Genomic DNA, 23554 nt, shown 5'->3' with positions numbered 1-23554 from the left:
TGAAGGGGAAGAAAAGAAAAGCTATAGATTTAGGTGTTGAATGAAATATTAGGAGTTGTGAATAACACATCCCTACTTCTGTAAAACTTAACATCCTTTCAGTCCAAATTAGGTTGAGTTCCACTGTGTTCTTTTAAAAATATATATTACACATGTATTTTTCCACATGGAAAACTGAACTTCTTATTTGGCAACTCTTCTGGTTTTTCATCACACTCCTAGTAGATCACCAAATCTTCTGGTTTTTAATTTTTACCCTTATCCAAGGAAATTGTTTTTCAGCAATCAATGAAATTTATTGAATTAATAAAACTCAAGTCTGCAAATTCCATTCTTCCACCTTCTAGAGATTTTGAATATAATTTTTCTTATTAAATTTTACTTTTTCTGAATAATCTTAATCTTTTATAAATATATGTAAAACTTTTTATGAAGGTACTGCTAATGCTTAATCAGTTAATATTTTTATTTAATTTTATTGTGCATTAATAAATGGTACATTACTAAATTTATGAACACAATAGTATATGCATTAATTATTAATTTTATTTTTGTCATATTTAAAAGTATTTTCATAAATAAAAGCATTTTTTTTCCTGTTCAGTATTTTCTCAAAAAGTTAAGAAAATTACAAAATGAAATTAGCCAAATAGTATAAAACTTAGAATGTTTAATTAAATATTAATATATTTTACATGAGAATTGCTTTATAAACAGTGCTGTATCATGAAATAAATTTTAAGTCAGTATGGAGCTCTTTCGAAATAGTGTTGCTTTGTAACATAAAACCCTTCCAGTTTTTCATATTTTGAGATGGCAGTTATGGAACGTTCAGTATAAATGAACTTAATTATAAGCATAATTCTCAATGGTATTTCAAAGTTCTCTCTGTGTCTGATTAGTCTAGATTACGCTTTTTGCAAGAGTAGTTGTGGGGGCTAAAAGCTTGTAATTCCTGTAGTGAAGCAGTTACCAGATCCATGTAATCTTACATAATTTAAATTAATTCAAGAATTGGTACTTTTATGTATCTTAATTTACACTCACTTCCAAAAGTTAAGCATGGAGGGGAAAATGCTAATTTCCAGAAGCCAGTCAGAATTGAAGAGGATGCTGGAAGTATGCAAATATGTTAGGTAACAGCCAACCACGCCTTTCATGTCAAGAAATATGCAAAAAAGGCAGTCTTATAAGAAGCCAGCTTTATGAAAGGTTACAGAAGTTGATTGTAATAGTGAATAGAAGGTGTTTAAAACTTTTGTACAATTTGTTTTCAAGACATACGTGTTTCTATGACTTCCAGAAGACGAATGGAAGATTCTGAGCACTGCCGTGCTGTGGGGCACATTGAAGCAGGACAGTTGATCACAGATGTTGCCCTTTTCTTCGGTGTTCATCATTCAGTAATTTCACATTTATGGAAACAATTCTAAACCACACAGACAGTTGTCCGAAGGCCCATAGCCAGTCACCCAAGGGTTGCAACCCCCGCAGAAGATCGATCTATTGCTATTGTAGCCAAGCAGAATCGCAGAGCGACATCCACATGTGTGACATCTATGGTTACAGCGTCTGTTGGTAAGGCGATATCTGCAGCTACTGTACACCGAAGATTACATATGAATGGACTGTACGCCGGGTACCTCGAGTTTGTGTTCCTCTATTCGTCCAATCAAGAGGAGCACAATTGCAGTGATGCCAGGAACATGTCAATTGGAATGTGTCTGACTGGGGCAATGTCATGTTTACTGATGAGTCAAGATTTGCTCTGGAGCCAGATGACAGGTGTATAAGTATATGGCGTGAACAACGAACACGCAATCAAACCCAAAACATCACCGAACATCACGCATTCCGAGGCAGAAGCATTATGGTGTGGACAGGGATTTCATTAGGATACCGCACTGACCTGCACGTCTTTAAATGGGATTCTTTGACATCTGTCTAGTATCGAGATGAAGTTCTAGAACCCAATGTGAGATTGTACGCTGCAGCAGTTGGCCCTACTTTTGTTTTAATGGACGATAACGCACGTCCCCATAGAGCTGACATCGTCGATGACTACCTGGAGAGTGAAGGGATTGCACGTATGGCATAGGTAGCATATTCGCCCGACTTTAATCCCATCAAAAATCTTTGGGATGCTCTCGGCCGTGCTGTATCTTCATGTTTCCCACCTAAAGCCACTCTTATTGAGCTGGAAACTGCTCTACAAGAAGAATGGCGATTGCTAAATTCTGCAGTGGTTGACCACCTAATTGAAAGCATGGTTACAAAGTGTATACAGATGAGGAGGGATCACATACCCTATCAATGTCCTTTTTTTTTTTTTCATTTTATGCTGTTTATTTTCACTTTATACATAATTCTGCTAAAGTCTCCAGTATGTCATTATCTGATAACTTACAAAAATTCAATATTGTTTTCATATCATATAATTATTGATTTTGTTTTATGCATTTTGTAGCATAAATATATATGCTACTTTCCTGCCAAATTTTGTGTCAATCAAAGCAGTATTCGTTGATTTTTTTTGCATTTTACATCTTCGTGCTTAACTTTTGGAAGTGAGTATATATTTATTAATTGAATTTTCTTCCTCCTCCCCCCTAATTTGACATGGTAAAATTTTTTAAACTTTGTTAAGAACAACATGTTTCTTAGATTTTAAACTCTTTTGAGGTTTATTTGCGTTTTTGAAGAATAGACAATGGGTACTGAATGCCAAAGTTATTTCAATAATTTAAAATTTTTTCATAAGAACTTTTTGTTTTAAATTTGTATTATGTTTACTACATTTTTTGAGTATTCTTTATTTAAAATTGTAAGCACCAGAAGTGGTGTGGATTTTAAAATACTTTAAAAAATATAAAACTTTTGGTTTAAATTTGTGTGATGTAGTGACCAAAACCGCTACCCAAAAGCCCGGTTGTGATACAGGGTTGAAATGAATTTCTAACTCAAGTTCTAACATTGGCTTCATCATCATAGACCTGGGCATTAAGAATAGCCTGCCTAATTTCTGTTACTTTGTTTGCCTGAGACACATTTGTATCAAACTCCTGAGCTAACTCTAATAGCAGAACTTTAGTAAAATTATTAGTAACTAATTTAGTAAATTAATAGTTAATTAACATGCAAATTTTTCCTGCACTATCTCAACTATAAAAATTTTGTCCTATAACTGTGAAGTGATTTTTTTTAAATTAAAATTTTTGTGTTAAGTATACCATTATGATACTTTAAGCAATTTAAAACTGTTGCTAGAATAATAGAACCAATAGTTAAATTTCAATTAAGAAAAGTTTAACCACAAGAAAACTTTTAATCCCCAATAGTAGAGCTATACCCAAAATCAACCTAGTCTCAAATAATTGGCAACTTATCTAAAATCACAAAAATGTTACTCACCAATTTGAAGATGCCTTCAATGACTGTACTGTCACAAACTTGGTCACAGGTATCTCTCGCGGGAAAATTTCACTGCTTTGCAGCACTGGATCGCACTTCCTTCGGCATTCCCTTCTGGCACACGATCATTTTCTGAAGAGGCTTTACCATGCGAACTGGTCTTGCACGCAAAATTAGATCTTTCTTGTGCCGAGAAGAAAGTCTCTTGACTATTCACATAAAGTCATTTACAACTCTGCCTTTACTGTAACTTTCATATGACAATCCAGAACACTTACACTATGAGGTGTATGGAAAACAACATAAGATGTTAGCTGAAGTCCACAGACGAGAAGTTCATTCCTGAATTTACTTTCAGGAATAATTCCTAAATGCTGCAATTATAATATTATAACATAATATTAAACACCAATTATAATATTACTGCTGTGGTGTAGTGGACCAAAATCCCAGTTGTGATACAGGGTTTAAAGGAACTAACTGAAGTTCTAACAATAACATTAATTTTAATAAAATTAAAACATTAACAGTTGCGGTTCATGATGATGTGGGACTTGGATACATTCAGTCCCATAATTTTGTAAATTTGTTAAACTGGAAAGTGCACTATTCAGTACATACAAGGAGTGATAGTTCTAGCGGTTCAAAAGGGCCATAGCTCCAGCAGGAAGGTCCTGGCTCTTCTCAGTAAACCATCTTACTTTCTCACTGCCAAAACTTTACTAACTCACAGTGTTGTTACCTCCGCTGAACTCGGGAGGGGGGGATTCTTCTCCTGGTGTCCACATTCCACACAATAAATGTGTCCACATTCCAAAGCCGAAGTATCTCAGGAACCATTGGAGTGACCTCTGAGGCTGCAACCGGAATAATTAACAAAGGGACTTCATTAAAACATGATTTCTCCTCTGATGTGAAAGAGGTACCATTGCATTCAGAAATCAGTCCCCTCTGCAACCAGACACAAAGAATAACTATGCGACCTTGTCACATTTGCATTATGTTTACTACATAGATTGAGTGTTCGTTATTTAAAATTGTCAGCATCAGAAGTGGTTTGGATTTAAAAATATTTGAGAACCCAATTTTAAATCTAAAGTTCCTTTAATTTTCTTATCTGAGGAGAAAAGTCTCATACACTGCGAATGGAGAAATCTTGAAAATACATATATCATACTTCTATCCTGTTCTGAAATTAAATACTAATTGTGGATAAACTTCCATTATTTAATGGTGTTATTGGTGGAATATTAATAATTTAACAAATGGTAAGCTACTTAAGTAAGTGGTAAAATTAGCTAATGAAATAGTGATAAATTTTCTAAATAAATATTGCAGTTCGTTTTTAACAACTGCTTTATTAAGCTGAAAATATTTTGGGACATAGATCTACTTAACTTTGCAAATCAGCTGAATCCCTCCACTGCTTTTTCATTCTTCACTGTTAAGTGTCATAGATCAGTTATCTCAAATTAAAATTGTATGTGGGCTGAATGCACAATTGATGAAACAGCTGATGGGCTGGATTTTTTTAAACCAAAATGAAATATTTTTAAACTAATTTTATACTTCAATGTAATTGGCAAAATTAAAAACAAATTTTTTATTTATTTTATTATTAATTAAATTTTATTTACTGAATATTTATCAAAACATACATAAATGGTAACAATAATGGCACAGTGAGAAAAAAAATTTCAATTTATATTTTCTATTTGAAAGTTTTAAATATTGGGATCTGCAAGAAATTTCTGTTTGTTACACTTGGTAATTCAAACATATCGACAGCTAGATGCTAAATTTTCAGACTGATCTTTATTTGAATAATTCTAATATGTTGCATTAACCACTAAATAACTTACTTAAATAAATTATAAAGCCTTCTCAGATGAGACAACACTTAAGAATGAATGATGATATCTTTCTTTTATTTATTGATTTTTCCTGTGATGCATACAGAAAAAATACACATATTTTTATGTAAATAATTATAAACTTCTTTATTTCTTTCTACAACTTTTAGCTATGTTTTGATTTCAATAAAGTTTGTAATATTGGGAAAAAAGTTACTAGAAACTGTCTTTATCACAAATTATACAAGAGTTGCCAACTCTCCCGATTTAGGCAAGAGACTCCCAATTTCCAACCATATTTCCAGAAACCTGATTTACAACATATTTCTCCTGACTGTATTTTAAAATTTCACATGATTTTTATGTAGCTTGGCCTTAATATTTCATTATTTGCACCTATACGAGTGATTTTGGGCTTCTGAAAGCATTGGTTTTTCTCTAGATTGATTACATATGAAAGAAAACCAAAGTCTTTTCAACTATGAGATATGGCCCGTATCTGCTTTGTGTGCGAGTCCAAAAATGTGTTTTAGTTTTTGAATGAGCATCAAGCACCACTGCGGGTCATCTGGTATATTTTTGCCTGTGAGCACAAAGCAAGGTCGAAATTGTTATTTTGTTCATCTCGCCAATGAGTGTAAGTTCTGTGTGCTTCCAAGAAACAATTTAAGAAATTGTCATCCTTTATCTTAGTTATGTCTGCGGAAAAGGTAAAATGCCCGTGTATTTTCCAAAAATCGTATACTGATGACTTTCTTTCTATTATTTTGTCAAATACGATAGATTTGCAATGTACAGCGTTTGTCATTGGAATTTTTCGATTTTGTCCGGTGAAACTTTTGCACCATGGATGTGTTTAAATATGTGCATACACAAGGACAAAATGAGTTGTACTAAAGAAAAAAAAAAAAAAAAAATTAAACTTTTCTGTGGAAACAAAGGACCAAAAAGTTAATGCAGAATGCCTGTTCTCTTTCATTTTACTGGAGCACTACCTGCCACTGAATGCATAGGATCAAGCTGCAGTTTTATTTAGATAAATAATTTCCGTCAGTGAAATTGTTAAGAAATACTCAAAAATGCAAGGCTACAATTGCAGAAGAAATGGATTTAAGAAATAAATATGAAAAATAAATCTTCAGTTATTGATTGCATTAAAACAGCCTCTCTATGGATGAAAGTAATAATAACGATGTAAAACTGTATCCAGTTGTTATTTCTTTTTCTAAATCCAGAGTCTTCAGAAACTGAGTGTAGTTTACTTTCTGTTCTCTTTTAGAAGGAGATTAGGCAGGTTTTAATGTGACACAGCTAATTATTAAAACTAAAAGAAAATGCATTTCTTACAGATAACTGCTTAGCACTTAGTGCCATCGAGGCACCAAAAATGGTAGGCTTGAAGACTAATGTTTCAGATATCTTAAGAAAAAAAGGAATTTCAGATTTGGAAATTACGAGTCGCATTCGAATGCAATGGTTATGCACTCTTAAATTTAGCTGTTGAAAAAGGAGCTTCTTTAGAAATAGGTGTGGATGAACACATTGTTGATATTTATTATTATCTTGAAAAGAGTTCTAAAAGGAAAATAAAATTGAAAATTCCAACACATGCATAATACTGAAATAAGAAAAAAATTGAAACATGTCTGTACATGTTGCTTATGTTTATGTAGAAAACTGGTGTTGCTTAATAAATAATTTGTAGGTTCGAAAATCTGAGCCGACACATTTTAAAAAAAACAACAATTATTTTTCATGCCATTTCTCATTCTACAAAACCTTAAATGCAACTATTTATCAAACAGAAAAGCAGATGTAGACGTAATGCATCTGCGCACGTGATCCTCGTGACAGACGAATTCTTTAGGGTTGCCACAATTCTCCCACCTTTTGAGTGGATGGCTACACCCTCAAAACATAAAACTTACATCAATATAAATGAGGGTTATATAACAAAGAAAATTACTTAATACTTAAATCATATTACTTGAAAACAAAATTAATGCTGATGAATAATACAACAATAAGAGCACGACAAAATAAATTATAATAATTCAAAGACATAATTACATTATTCATGATTTTACAACTCTACCACTACTGGTGGTGAAAGGAACTTGATCATTTTGAGTATTATGTATTATGTTATCTAGTTCTAATCTAAACAATCTCTGTATTGGTCTCAAGAACTCTGAATTATTACTTTTTACAAGAGCAACTCTTATGTTGTCATCTTGACCAGGGATCACCCAATAATGCGTGCTAAACTCCAAATATGCATGGTTTTTATTTTGATCCTCCAGCAAGACAATTTCTCCTACAGAGAGAGGTTTGCTTTTGTAATTTCTGGCAGAATGCTGTCTTAACTGCCCTAGATATTCAGAGCAAAATCTCACTCTTAACAATTCTCTTATTTTCTGGAGATACTTCGCTCTTCTACTCAAATTTTTCTTTGTCCACATTGGCAATATTAAATTTCCATTTTATTCTCTTTTCAGCAGCCTTAGAGCAGATACAGTCCCAGTCAATGGTTTGCAGAACTCTTTCTCCACCCACAAAATTTGTCCCATTATTGGAATATATGGTGGTAGGGCATGCACGACTTGCGATAAAATGCCTTAAAGCCTGAAAAAATGATTCAGTTGCTAATGAGGTAACCAGTTCCATATGGATAGCACGATAAACCGCACAGGTGAAGAGCACAATATATGATTTTCGTCCAACCTTTAAATGCAAGGGTCCTGCAAGATCACATCCTACGATTTCAAAAAGGGCTGAATCACGACCCGTATCATTTGGTAAAATGCCTGGGACTGTTTCACCTCTTTTAGCCTTAAATCTCTTACATGTTATACATTTTCTTATATAGTTTCTTATAGTTTTACGTGATTTTAAAATCCAGTATCTTTCTCGTAAATGTGACATCAACAGTGTAGTACCTGCATGCAACAAATCTTTGTGGGCACTTAATATCAATAATTTGACTACTGGATGTTCAGAAGGTAATATGATGGGGAATTTAAAGCTGCGAGAGTCGTCACAATAAGCAACATTAGACTTAGCTCTTATTAGGCCCTGACTATCGACAAATGGTCTGAGTCGTCTTAGCTTATCATCTGTTTCACCATTAAACGACTCTTTTTGTATTAATAACATTAAAGCTATTTCTCCCCTTTCTATTTCAGATACAGTCAAATCCTTAGAATGGTTCTTATTATTATTCTTACATACATTATTATAAAATCTGAATATCCATGATAACGTTCTTACAATTTTCTTAAATGATGAGAAATACTTATAGTACCATCCAATACAATTATCATTCTTTACGAACGTAACAATAACTGTCTTATGTATTTCTGAATTAACTAAATCCTTATCTGGTTCATCATTAGATTTAGGCCAATTTGCCTCATCTTCCAGTAATCAATCAGGTCCCTCCCACCATTTTCGTTCTATTAATTGATCTGCATAACATCTAGAAAGTTGGTCAGCAGGATTGAGACTACCAGGGACATGTCGCCATACATTGGGGGAGGTCAAAGACCTGATTTCCTGTACCTGTTAAAAATGAATGCTCCCCAACGTTGATTTCACCGTATCCAACTTAAAGCCGTCGAGGAGTCAGTCCAACAATGAATACGAACTTCCTGTAGGCCAATATCATTAATAATTGAAGACAATAACCTAGAACCAATATTACAAGCAAGAAGTTCTAATCGAGGAATCATAATAGTTTTTAAAGGCGCTACTCTCGATCTTTGCGTGTACCAAACTAACCTTTACCTTTTTGCCACTCTGTACTCTTAAAAAGATGCATGCACCATACGCACTTTTACTACTGTTACAAAAGAGATGTGTACTCACAGCTTCATTAATAGATCTGAGACCTATCCATCTAGGTATTTGGATACTGGATAGCAAGTACAACTTTTTACGCCCAAACCTAAACATTTTGGTTAATTCATTGGGAAGAACATCGTCCCATTTAAGCCTTAAATTCCAAGTTTCCTGTAAAATTAGTTTTGGATGTTATAGGACTGTATGCCCTATAACATCAAGCACCTGATGAGCTACTGCTAAAACTAGTCTTTTAGTAACTGGGTCATCCAATTTTATATCTTGACGTATTTTGCAAGATAAAGTATCTGTAACTGTATATACAAGGCCCAAAATAGACACATCTCCTTCCATGGAGGAATCTTCCTCTGGCACAACACTTCTTATATTGGATTTTCATAATCTTAAATTAAAATGACCCGAAGCCATAATTATTTGTAGTTCATTTACAAACTTTCTCATTTCTATTTCTGAATCTATACTAGCCACACAGTTATCTACATAAAAGGATGTTTTCAAAATCTCCGCTGTATGACTTAAGCTTTTGGGAACTGCACTCAAAGGATATTATATTGTAGCGTCCAATAAATGCGGACTACATGTAATACCAAAAACTACCCTTCTGTGCCGATACAGGTCAACTTGTTCTTGATTATCCCTACTGAACCATATAAATCTCAAAAAGTCTCAATCTTTTTCCCTTATAGATATTTGCAAGAACGCTTTTTCTATATTTGAAGTGACGCCAAAGTAATTCTTGCGAAACCGATAAAGAATCGAAGGTATAATTTCAATTAAATTTGGTCCAGTAGATAAACAACCGTTCAGTGATGGTTAACCAGGCAAATGAGAATTTGTGTTAAACACTGGTCTTATACTCATGCTACTATTTTCTTTAACAACCGCTCTATGAGGCAAATAATGTACACCCTTATATTATTCTTATCCGGTACTTTTTCAATTATCCCGAGTGCTAACCAGTTGTGGAAAACGTCTCCGTAAGCATCAAAATTTCCCATAGTCATTAATTTTCGTTTAGTACTTAACAAGACATTTTTCTGCTATCACTTTGTTTTCGGGTAAAAGCGAGCTATCCGACACCCAAGGTAATGCTACTTCGTAGTTTTCCTCTGAATTTACCGTAAGAGTCTCTTCAAAATATTTTTGCATATCCTTCTGTAACTGAGTTTTGGTTATACTTACGGAAGGTTCACTAATACCCAAAACATTTAACTTCCAGAGATCACTAATACGTTGACCCTTCACTAACAGAGAAGAAATTAGGAGGGATGCAGTATTTATCATAGTTGATTCAGTGTTAGTAAATTTACCCATAACAGTCCAGCCTAACTCCGTATGCACCGCGCTGACGCCGTACGTAAGGGGAACAATTTTTCCAGTTAGCAACTTACCAACAAAATCCGCACCAATTAGTAATTTTATCTCTTCATCGACATTACATGGACCATTTTCTAAATCACTTAATTTGATACCATGTGACTTTAAGTTCGCGTAACCACGAACCAGATGGAAGTTGTTTAATTTCAGAACAAATTTTGTTTTGACCAAGTACCTTTAATTTACACTTATATTTACTATATATATTGCTTACTTCAATAACATAGTTTTTATACACATTTTCTGAAGTCTCAACTCTACCAAAAAGAAATTGCTTAATTTTTGATTCACTAATACACTTACAATTTAACCTTTGAGCAACATCATTACATAAATATGATTTCATAGAACCACTATCATAAATTGCTCGTACAAACATTTCTTTAGAACCATTCTGAATTTTTACAATTTAAGTTTGAAGATACACATCCGATATCTTAACATAGTTATTAAGAATGCCTGTTTTGTTTTCATCATTCCCTGACTTTGTGACACTTTTTGTTTTGTTAGAAGGCAAATCAGGGCACATAATCACAAAATGTCGATTTTTACATAAGGTATACCTATGTTTAGCTGTATACTGATTTGCTCTGTGGTTTTTCATAAGACACACAAAACAAACATTCTTTTTCTTAATGCTATCTTTCTTACATTCTAAACTCATTAAAGATGCATTCTTACAACTTTCAGACAAATGGGATTTTTCACAAAAAATACAAGCATCAGACTTTTTATACTTTTTAAAATTTTCATTACACTTACTATTACTACTATTTGCATTAATTAGTTCACATGCAGTTGGAACAACAGGTTTTGTGTCAGAAAAATATATTTTTCTTATTACTTACTTACTCAGAACCGAAAACATCATGGGTAAGTTTAACTCTAAATTCAGTTTCTACTTCCCTTTTTAGAAAATCAGTTAATGACTCCAAATCACTACCTGTTGTTTCAGGAGACATACCTCATTGTCTTTGCCAAATTTGTATTAAGTCAGCAGGAAGTGCAGATTTTACTAAAGGAAATAAAACAACTGCAAATTTATCTTTAGTTAAACTGAGTGATTCCAATGCGTATAGTTGATTTTGCAACTTGTCATAAAGAGTTAATGAGTCTGTCTTTTGTTTGTCATTGATTACCAGTTTTAATAGCTCTCTAACATAAATTTGAATTAAAACATTTTCATTTTCAAATCGTTCTTTGAGATATTCCACAGCTTTTTCGTAATTTTCTTCCGTAGCAGGAAAGCTTTCCACTTTTGCTTTTGGCACAGTCTCGGATTTTGTAGATTGCAGTAGATAATGAAACTTTTCTCTCCAGTCAATGCGAGTATCTTCGTGTATTTTACTAAACCTCGTCCAAAACGTCAGCCAGTTTCGGGGGTCTCCATCGAACTTCACCAGTTTGATCTCTGGCAGTTTTTGTTTTGCGGCTGTAACTATTCCTGATGAAGGACCACTATTTGTCGAACCAGTAGAAGGCTGTGAACACTTATCCTTTTTCCTGTTGGCTTTCAACCTAGATAATTTATCGTAATATTCTTGAGCTGCACTAAATTCCCTTTCGTATTCTTCTTGAGTACAGCCTTTTTTGTGTAGAAGTTCCAAAAAAGAGTCGTCCGTATTCCGTAAAGTTTTATACTTCTCTGAAATTTGATCTAAAGAAATTTCTAAATCATCCAAATCCGTAGAATCTGTTTATATCAGTTCTTTCAACTATTATGTTGTTTAATAAGTAATTTATAGGTTCGAAAATCTGAGCCGACACTTTAAAAAAAAAACCAACATTTATTTTTCATGCCATTTTTCATTATACAAAATCTTAAATGCAACTATTTATCAAACAGAAAAGCAGACGTAGCCATAATGCATCTGTGCATGTGATCCTCATGACTGACGAATTCTTTAGGGTTGCCACAACTGGACCTACGGAACCCACTTCTTACATTTTTTTAAGAAAGAAAGTAAATGCTTCTGGAGTTAAGATAAAAGGCTGTACTGAAAGTTATAAAATTTCTAAAATAAATGGAGATGTAGTTACTGCTTCTTTTTATTTCTCTAGAGCATGTAGCCAGAGACATTGGACACACCATTAATGAGCGTAAAACAAAATTTATGGCAGTAACTAGTAGAGTACATAATCCCTTCCTACTGCAAATATACTTTCAAAGGCATTTCTCAGTTTACATATCTCGGTACTATCATCTCTAACAATAATAATATATAACTTGAAATTGACAATAGATTATTTAGAACTAATAGGTATTATTGTGGTTTAAAGAATTTTTTAGCATCTAAATTATTAAACTTCAAGATCAAAATTAAATCTTTATAAAACTCTTATTAGACCCTATCATATTGTATGGTTGTGAATGTTGGCCGTTAACACAAACAGATGAAGAAAGACCTTCTAATTTCCGAAAGGAAAATACTGCGAAAAATGTATGGCCCAATTAGAGAAAATAATAGATGGAGAAATTTGTTTAACCATAGAATAAATATATAGAAGTTACAAACAACCTAATATTATCCGAGTGATGAAATCTTATTGTATCAGGTGACTTTGACATATTTTTAGATGTGACAGCTGTTAAAAAGGTGACCTTTGCAAATGTAGAGGGTAACAGGAAAAGAGGAAAATCTCACACAGGATGGATAGACTGTGTGGAGGCAGATCTCAGGACTCTAAAAATCAATGGTTGGCAGACCATAGCGACTAATTGGGTCCGTTGGAGGAAGCTTGTTGAGACGGCCTTGGCCTGTGATAGGCTGTAGTGCAACTGAAAAAGAAGTTACCGCTTCCAGTGTTAAAAATACATGTGAGAAAAATTACGTATATTCTGTACCTGTGAACAATTGAATTGACATTTCTCAAAATAATATTACAAAATAGAAGTATAAAGCTCTCCCAAAATTAAAGAAAAAAAACTGCCTGACAAAGGACACATTTTCTGATTATTGTAAGTGTATCTTGTGAAGAACGAATATTTATGTTTTTGTCTTCGGACCTTAATGAAACAAGAAGCTTTTTGTTTTTTTGTACACTCCATTTTGGCATCATTCGATGTTTTTGACATAGTACAGAATTCCATTAACTCATGTTTTGCAGCCAATGATTAGTGATCTGGTTAAGATATTATTTAAGGGTTAATGAAACTGATTAAAATATTTTTCTCTTAAAAGGTGCATATGATAAAAGGGCTTTTTTACATGTAAGTATTTATTTGCATTTATAAGGATGTGTAACTGAACTTTCAGATATTAATTGGTTACTATTTAAATTTAATTCATTATTAAAAAAATAAATTTTCTTTCAATATATTTTTATTATTTAAAAAATCTTTTTGTCGTTGAAAAAATTCTCCTGATTTCTTTTATTTTTGACTGTCATATGTTGGCAAGTGTGATTTTAGATGTTAATTGATCACCCTGTTCTCCTCTCCCCCAAGACTTATAAATTTTCAACTGGTGGGGGGGGGGACTGTTGACAGACAAATGCATTCTCAAAGTCAAGTGATTATTCTTATTGCAAAATTTAATAATCGAGGATATTTATCTTTCCAGATCTGTAGCTTCAAGTTTTTGAATAAGATTTATATCATAATGCAGATTTATGCTCCATTTACAGATTATTTGGAATGTTACACACATTCATTTTTAAGGGTAAGGAAAAAATATAAAACTGGACTCCTAAACCTTTCTTCAAATTCCTGCCATAATAAATAATGCCATCATAATTTACAAAAAATGTATTTGTGGCCAATACAAAAGTACTAAGGGGGCCACCAGTTTGAGCCCACTATCAGATTATTAAATTCAACTTATAGTATGAGAAATAATTATTGTGTCATTATGCTAGTAAAAACTGATCACAAGAAGTTTACTTCGTACACAATAAAAAACAATTTATTAATCAAGATTGATTTACATGTACTCTGTCTTTTAATATTTTTTTCAATTTTAAGGAATTTCATTCTCAATTGGAATTTTTTAGCATCTGTTACGGAAAAAGTCAAATTCTTTAGTTAGTAATTTACAGATAAAATATGCAACTGAAATGCATTGTAATATTTTACAAACACTTTTTTTATGCTTATTTCAACTGTTTAGGTTGTGTGGAATAATTTACTACCAAAAAATTAATACATCTTTCATCATGTTTCTCATTTTTATTGTTGAACATTTTTACTTTGTGCAGGCTCCAGGTCGTGCATTTTATTTGTGTTGGGTGAATATCCTTGCTCCATGGATTTTTAGTCCTGCCCCTGAAGTGGATGAAAAGAAGCAGAAAAAGATGGAACGAAAAGCAGCTAAAAGACGATGAAACCATTTTGTGTATTAAATTATTCCTTTGATTTTTGTTAAAAACTTTACAAAGCATTTTCTACTTCCCTTTAAATATATTCTAATGTTATTTGTATTTATGTATTTATTAGAAAATAAATAATAATTTATGATTGTTGATTTTTCTTAGTTATATTTTTGTCTTTATTAACTTGCAGATTAATTTTTAATTCATTATATCAGTTATTTCAAACAGAACTTCCAAATATATCAAAGGACTTAAGAAAATCAGATTTACATTATGCATTAATGTGTTAAACAGCATTTGCATATTATTGACAGTACACTCAAATTATTTTTGGATTTCTTTCTATGAATTTTTAGTTTATATGCATTTAAGCATCATGGAAAATTTAACTGACAACATACTGTTAATGCTAAGGCATTCAGTTCACACGTTTTCTTTATAACGTTTTCCTTTAGTGTGGGAGACTGAAAGATGTAAAAGTTATTTTATAAAGTCCCAAATATTTTTTATATTTTAATAATGTTTAGTTTTCTTGTATAATATGATTTTTTATCTTGAATGATCTTTCTGCCTCACATTAATCTTTCAATAAAAGTTACCTATATTCAGAAAATAAATGTTTTTCTTCATCTTTTTAAAGAATATAATATTAAATGCTCTTATTTCCTCAACTTGTACTAAAAGCGAAAATCTTGGTTAAATCATCTTATTACTCGGCTTTCGTGGGGCCAACATTCAAGGATTTAGTGTATTTCCTCATGCACGTTGTCAAAGTGTTAGTGCAGCATGTCTAACCAGCTAGTAAAAGATGTGTTTAAATTCCAAAAAGGGCAAAGTTGTTTTCTCATTCCTTCCCCCCCCCCAAAAAAATAAAGAATCCTAGTCAGGCTTTAAAATTTTGTGGATGATATTTTGGCAAAACTTAATTTAATTGGTGGGGCTTGTACCTTTCTTCAGTTGCCAGGAATTATCACTTTTCCTCATATGGTGCTGTTGTGGAGTAAGTGAAAACATGCTTAACTACCGCACTTGAAGATCCATGGCTTAAATTCTGATGAGAGCAGTGTTGCTTTCTTAACATTTCTCACTCAAAAGAATATAGCATAAGCAAATAACTAAATATATTGTGTTTCAAGCCTTTCATATCACATGTATGCAAGAAAAATATCTGATTTTAAAATTAAGGAAAATAAAGATTGAAATTATAGCTATATTAATTTGATTGGTGCCAAATATAACTTATCCATAAATGATTTTTTATCATTTCTCCCTTAAGGTGGAGACATTACTACTGTCATCTCTAAGTCTTCCATTGTGTTCACTATTTTCCTATTTTTGAAAATGAAATTGCTATGTACATATTTAATTTCTAAAGAACGTGTACTATATTATTCCCTGTTCTAATGTTATTTAAGGTTTTTAAGTGTTTTATGGTATGATAAAGTACAGCAATTCTCAACCGGTGGTATGCTACAGAAAATTAAATGCTATATAAAGAAAAAAGTATTTTTAACTATTGAATTCAAAAATTAAGTACTCCATCTCCTTTAAGTTTTTCTTTAACATTCATAAATTTATGCAATTTGAGCTTTGTTTAAGATCATAGCCACTCATAGGCTTCAGCAAAATAATCCATTTTTATTTTCACAAATATTCTTTTAGCCATAGATATAACAAAAGTTGTCATAAATGATGTTTTTAAAAGGAGTAATAGAAATGGATGCTGTATTTAATGGAAAATAAGTTATAAAAAGATAATAGCATCTCATTAATTCTTGTAGAGTTGATCGATTTATTACCCTGTCTACACTTTGTCACCACCTTTTCTGAGCTCATATTGCTGTATTTTAAATTTGAATAAATTTTTACGTCAATTTACTGTCGCTAATAGCAGGCATTTTGTCTTGTTGCTTTGTATTCCTTTTCTACGCGATTTTAGAATATCAGCATTGTTTTTGAAGAACTGGTAGTATATAGCATATTTAAGTATTTGTGAAAAATAATGAACAAACTTGGATTTTCAAAATGGAAAAATAACTAAGATTGACTAAGTGGAAAAGGGATGATTCACAGATGATGGATCCAGGACAATCTACTAGCACGTTGCATATTGAAAAGAAAAGAAAAATTGTTTATAGAAAATATAATTAAAGTTATTTATCATTTGGGTTTACTTGGAATGGAGATGAAATGGACCTTCAACTTCAGTGTGTTATTTGCGTGAACTATTATCCAATCAAAGTATGAAACCATCATTTCTTAAACAACGTATTGAATCTATGCATGCCAATTTAATGGATAAATCTGAAGAATATTTTAAGAGAAAATTATCGGAGTTCAAAAATGGTAAACAATTCATGAAAGGTTGTTATTTCCAAGCAAAAAAGCTTTGGAAGCTAGTTACATAGTAATCCTAAGAATTGCCAAGACTGGGTAGGCTCACAGTATTGGAGAAAATCTTATATTACCAGCAGCTAAAGTTATCGTTTTAAGGTTATTCAATGAAAAAGCAGCTAATAAACTTAATAATATTCCATTATCAAATGATACAGTAAGTTGATGAATTCATGAAATGGCAAATTCTGTTAAAGAGACAGTTATTCAAAAAATAAAACAGAGTGAATATTTTGCATTGCAATTAGATGAAAGTACACAGACTTTTTTCAATTATTAGTCTACATACCTTTCAAAGAAGGTAAACGAATTGCAAAGAGTATTTATTTTGTGATCTCTTCATGATAGAACCAAAGTAATTGACAATTTAATGTCTGTGAATGAAATTCTTTGGAATAAGTGCAGTGCCGTATGCAGTGACCAAGATTGAGTTTAATAGGAAAAAACTGCAGTGTTATTTCTCAAAGAAAGTCACCCCTCAAACTAAATTTACTCACTGTTCCATTCATCATGAAGCTTTAGCAGTCAAAACAATCCCCGAAAACCTGAGAACAATCAAGCTGTGAAAATTGTTAATTTTATTAAGCTAAGTTTTAAATTCAAGAATATATACGATTTATGCCAAGAGATGGGCAGTGAACATGAAATGCTTTTGTTATATTCTGAAGTAAAGTGGTTATTCAAAGGCAAAGTTTAATTTTTTTTTTTTTTTAACTTTATCAGAAATTCAAATTTTCCTCTGTGATTCAAAATTTGAATTGCAAAAATGTTTATTTAGTGAATTATGCTTGGTGCATCTAGCATATCTGATATTTTTAGAAAGTTAAATGAATTAAATTTAGGATTACAAGGACAAAGTATTGATTTGTTTACCATTACAGATAAAATAAATTCAATGACAAAAAAACTCAAACTAATAATTAAAGAATTACATAATAACATGTTAAACATTTTACCACTTTTAAAAAGTTTTCAAAAATGATTTGAAAATAAAAGAAGAATTAGCATCTGACATTAAAAATCATTGTTTTTCATTAATAAATAATTTCAATATGTATATTTAAAATTTTATTTCACATCTTTTTGTCTTTTATGCAAACAATGCCTGACCAAGAAATCAATGAAACGAGGTCGTCTTGAGACACATTTGAAGGCGAAACATAATGCTCATATTAATTCAGATTTGAATTAATTTCAAACTTTAAAGAAAAATTTTGAAAAAAGAACATTAAAGTCTCTATTTACTGCTCATAATGCAATTGTTGATAGTACGCTTGAGGCTAGTTATGAAATTTCATCATTCAAATTTGGGAGAAGTCATATTATAGGGAAGAATTTAACCAAATTATCAATATCAGCATTTCTTAAAACGGTTCTGGAAAAAGATGTTAAAGCAATACCACTAAGTAACAATATTGTTATCAGAAGAATAGATGAGTGAGGATATTGAAATTCTTCTCGTTGAAAAGCTGAAAACAAGAAAATTTTCATTGGAAATGGATGAATCAACTTTGAGAGACAGTGAGGCCATAGGCCGTACTTACAAGTTATGTAAGAATTATTGATAAATGTGATTTTGTGAAGAAATGTTCTGTAAATCATTAGAAAACACCACTACCAAAGATGTTTATAGTAAGCTAAAAAATTATTTAGATGTTAAAAATATAACATCCTGTGCTGCAGATAGTTCTCTTAATATGATGGGGAGAAAAAGGGTTGCTGAAAATTGATGAAAGATGATAATACAGAAGTGCTTCTTGTGCATGGTGTTATTCACAGGGAAAACCTGGTAGTTAGAAACATTTCACCTGTTCTAAATGAAGTACTAAAATTAGTTAAAAAGTGTATCAATGCTATTAAGCTAGTACAAAATGTGAGCGTCTCTTGAAGTTATTTTATGAAAACTATATAGACGTATAACTTCACACTGAAGTAAGATGGCTGTCGAAAGGAAACTGCTTGAAAAGATTTATAAAACTATTTGATACTCTTAGTTATTTTTTAAGTGACAAACCTGAAATAAAAAATCTGTTAACGTTTTATGATAAGGCATTTGCAAATTATTTAGCCGATATCTTTGAAAAGCTAAATATATTAAATAAGTTCAAATCAAGGGGCAAATGAAACTCTTGTTCGATGCTAAAGAGAAGATATTTGGTTTCATTACCTTTATTGTATTATGTCAATAATACTGACAACAAAAATTTTGAAAGTTTCATTGGCTCCAAAATGTGTGAAGTGACTGATACCGCTATACTTGTCAATGTAGATCATCTGAAAATTTTATCGGCTGATTTAAAAGAAGGGTTTTCTGATTTGAAACAAACTAATTTCCCGTCTTGGATGATGCAACCAGTTTTAGTGGGTTTGGCTGATATTTCAAATAAGCAGTATCAAGAATAACTCGCAGAAATGCTAAATGATGAGTCAATTAAAACTTTATTTAATATAAAAGGAGCAATGGGATGGTTTAGTAAGGAAACCGAAATTAAATATTCAAATGCAACAAAATATGCCAGAGAACTATTGTTACCGTTTCCATGTCCATATTTAGCTGAATACGGATTTAGTGCCATACATGATTTGCTGCTTAAAAAAATTTTACTGTATATAATAAAATGGGGAGACTTGAGCCTGAAGTTAACTAAACTGGAACCTGACATAAAATCTATTTGCAGCAAGCATCAAGCGCAAGGATCTCATTAAATTTAAATAATAAATAATTACTAATACTTAAAATAATTGCAGAAAAAAACTGTCATTAAAATTATTTTGTACTTAAATTTCAGTTCTCCATTATATATTTGAAAGTTTACTTGCTGTGTTTGCTCACAAAATTTCTTAATGATTTTTCCCTAAAACCTATCACTCAAGTTTCTTTCGTGAACATTTCAATTTTTGAACATTAAGAATTATGCTAGGGGGAGCATAAGAATTTTAGAGGATTAGGTGAGACATAGCACAAAAAAAAGCTGGGAAACGCTGCCTTAAATTCTATTATTCTAAACGGAGTTCTTAAATTTCGGTACTTACGTATTAACGCAACCAGGCCAAAATTCGCATAAATCGCCAAATTTGGCAACCCTACGTGTTATTGTACCTAACAGAAGCGCCGTTACCCTCATGGAAAAAATTTGCGAAAATATCAAGGAAGGAAGCATCATTTATTCGGATTGCTGGAAAGGATACAATACAAGTGAGTTCGAAAATGCTGGATTTCTGCATGGAACTGTTAATCACAAATATAACTTTGTGGATCCCAACACGGGCGTTCACACACAACATGTAGAGCGCATGTGGGGCTCAGCCAAATGGCGCAACAAAAAACAGAGAGGAACAGCCCGTCATCATCTTGACTCATACCTTATCGAATTTATATGGCGTCAAGCTCAAGCTGTTAATGGCGAAGACGGTTTTCAATCAGTGCTAAAAGCAATAGCCAAAAGATTTCCGCCGAAAAAATAATTCTGTAACTTATTCGAATTTGAAACCGGAAGGGTTTAATTGCTATTTTATATTTTAAAACAAAATAATATAAAAAACTGTATTAAAAATTATCTGTAATTAATAAATGTACATTTTGTTTCTATTCATACTTTTTTACTCAAACTTACAAATCGCGTCAACCTGGTTGCGATAATACGTAAGTACCTAAATTTCTTACTTTGTTTTAACCCTCTAACCATCCAAAGGTTTGTAGGGTTCTCCACTGTGTAATTCTAAGTTACCGTTGAAAGTGAAGAATCTTAAGAACTGATAAGCGAATAATCGCTCGAGTTCGTGTGACAGGAAACAACAAGATAGAAGGATAAAATGACCCTTTATAATTCCAATCAAGTGTAACAGAACTCCGTCTTGGAGTTGTACAATAAAAGAAAACACTCGGGCTTGAACTTAAACTAAGAATTAAACTAAACTAATCTTAACTAAAGGGATATAGCCGAAGCTATCAAAATTCTAACAGAATTGGCCCCTTAACGTTAATTGACTGCGAAGCTATCAAGGGCCTAAAGTACGACCGAGCGTAATAATAGCTTAGGAGAGAGTAGCCTAAAAAAGGCGGTCGCGTACAGTCAGAATATCTGGTATTTCTCTCTTCAAGATAGTAGAACTTCGCAGTTAAATAGCGCTCTTCCTCAATAGCATTCAGACGCGATTCTAAAACTACTTTCTGGTCGGTGGTAAGTTGAAATTAAGAAGCGATAGGAAAGGGAGGTTAACTCAAAATTTAACTGTTAATAAAATTAACATAATCCTTACAAATTAAATAATTTTTGGTCGCTTACTCAATAAATAGTCTGCAGTGTTGCAAATAGCAGAGGTGTAAGTTATGCCGTTTGTTTTCAATAAGTACTACAGCTTTGTAAACACTACTTTAATATAGTGCTGTAGTACATGTTTCATGTACAAAATTTCTTGTTTAAAATTTTTTAATCCAAGGAATACTTGTTTCAGTACCTTCAAATTTTGTGTTGCGACTTATCTCACTTGTGCCTGTCGTCGGCAAGAGCCATGAGCAGAGTACGGGTGACAATACGACTTCGCTCGGTTCCGCTTCACCGCCCCTAATTTTGATGGAGAGCACCCCTTGGGTCGGGTCCGAAGGTCTCCCACCCTTCTTCCCCTACCGTCAATCTCTCGAGAGGACTTCCGGGCATGCCGCATATTTAAAGTACCCTCATGCCGCAAGGACACTATACATTTACAAACATCTATGCCTTCTCCGGGATTCGAACGTAGGACCTTTGGTACTCCAGTAGCTCCCCTAACTACTATACCGTCTGTCCAGCAGTTTCAAATTTTGGTTTTGTTTCTTTAATTATGAAAAAGGCAATCCGCTTAAAACCCTTATCACATACGATATTTGTTGCCGGAACAAAACGGTTGCAGCAACAGATCTGAGAAACGCCCTTTGGCGAAATAGGGTTACCATCTTCACTTGGTAAACAGGCTGAAAGCCAAACAAGAATCAGTTATCGCTCAGATTGGCGAAAGTGACGTTTCGTTTCAAGTGGCATTCGCTTCTTCGTGTTGTTTTGTGTCGCTCATACACTTTTCGTTTTAAACTGTATTGTTAGTAATAGAAGATAATAGAAAGGTGATTGCTATCAAGTTAATCACTTTAATCTCCACTCAGGCACTTCAAGTAACAGATAAACGCACTTCTGGTTATAGTAATCAATTACATCAGTAATAGCCAAATTCTGTATACACTAAAAATAGTTTAAAACGTGTGCTGGATAAGTCTATTTATCAGACATTATTTATGCGTATTTTCTGTTATCTGCGTTGCAATGAAAATTTGATTGCTTACTGGAAAATTTGTGACCTGGTGACCACCTTCTGACCTTGACTAACTTTCTGGCTCATAATTACTGTTCTGTCCATTCAAACAAACAAACTGATAAAAAAAAAAAAAAAAAAAATCCTTTTATGACAAAATCTATATGGCTGATATTTACATCCTCACAGCCAGCACATACTATTCAGCAAAATGAAGATCAAATAAAGCATATGAATACATGAGCAATCAAATATGTGCGAGTTGTTTACTGTCTCACAGAACACTCAGTAATACACCTAAAACACATTAGTTATACCAACTCTAGAAATTAGGTGGTGCACATCATGAGTTTGTTTTATGTGATTACGGCAAAACCTCGAAGGATATCTGCCTAACAGGAGGGATCCCTTTGTAGAAGATTTTTTAAAACTGGCTCGTATACCAGTTATAAATGGGGCAAACCAAGGAAACGTCATGTAGCCAGCCCGTTCGCGGCATTCTAACCTGAGACAGAACTACCGGTGTTCAACGACACTTCGGCCCCTAGTAGGCCCGTGCACTTAATTGGAAAGTGCAATTCATTATGTAAACAGACATGAAGTTGATAATCAGTTGTGCACTGTTTTAAGTAATTAAATGCACAGCTGTTACATTTCTTATTATTTATTAGTCATGTTTTTATTACGTAGATCATATATATGATATAATTATGAATTAACCCAATAACAAAATGTGTACACTCTTTAGTACTCAAACACTCATCAATTATTTTTCAACTGATTATTACATACCCATAATAATTTGCAAAGAACTGATAACTATAGTTGCTGCCAAGAAATTTGAATTGCGAAAAAAAAAATAGAGGGTTGCTGTAGCATAGTTGGTTGCCAAATTTTCGTCAAAAAATCGCCAAGTTACCATAATCCAAAGATTAAAGAAAAGGAAAAACATGTTATACATTTAAGCACTACCAAAACCAAATATTCACTTACCATGATTTTCGAGTTCGCTTCGTACACCCAGAGCCACGTAAAAATCAAAATATCAATCATACTCAAATGAC

General features: G+C 32.6%; 1 protein-coding gene across 1 annotated transcript in view; it reads left to right on the top strand.

Moving 5' to 3' along the window:
* The window catches only part of LOC118200892 (transmembrane protein 208), a 39277-nt gene extending 24312 nt beyond the window's left edge, over positions 1-14965 (top strand). Inside the window, exon 6 of the mRNA XM_085815099.1 lies at positions 14700-14965. Within this exon, the coding sequence (XP_085671225.1) occupies positions 14700-14825 (126 nt within the window). The 3' untranslated portion in view covers positions 14826-14965. The remainder of the gene's footprint in view (positions 1-14699) is intronic.
* Positions 14966-23554: the final 8589 nt, after the last annotated feature.

This window comes from Stegodyphus dumicola, chromosome 4 (genome assembly GCF_044657685.1).
Source record: "Stegodyphus dumicola isolate Sdum_Otavi_A_Nest chromosome 4, ASM4465768v1".
Classification (NCBI taxonomy): Eukaryota; Metazoa; Arthropoda; class Arachnida; order Araneae; family Eresidae; genus Stegodyphus; species Stegodyphus dumicola.
Note: the sequence above shows the minus strand (reverse complement) of the source record. Positions and strands in the feature narration are given on the sequence as shown.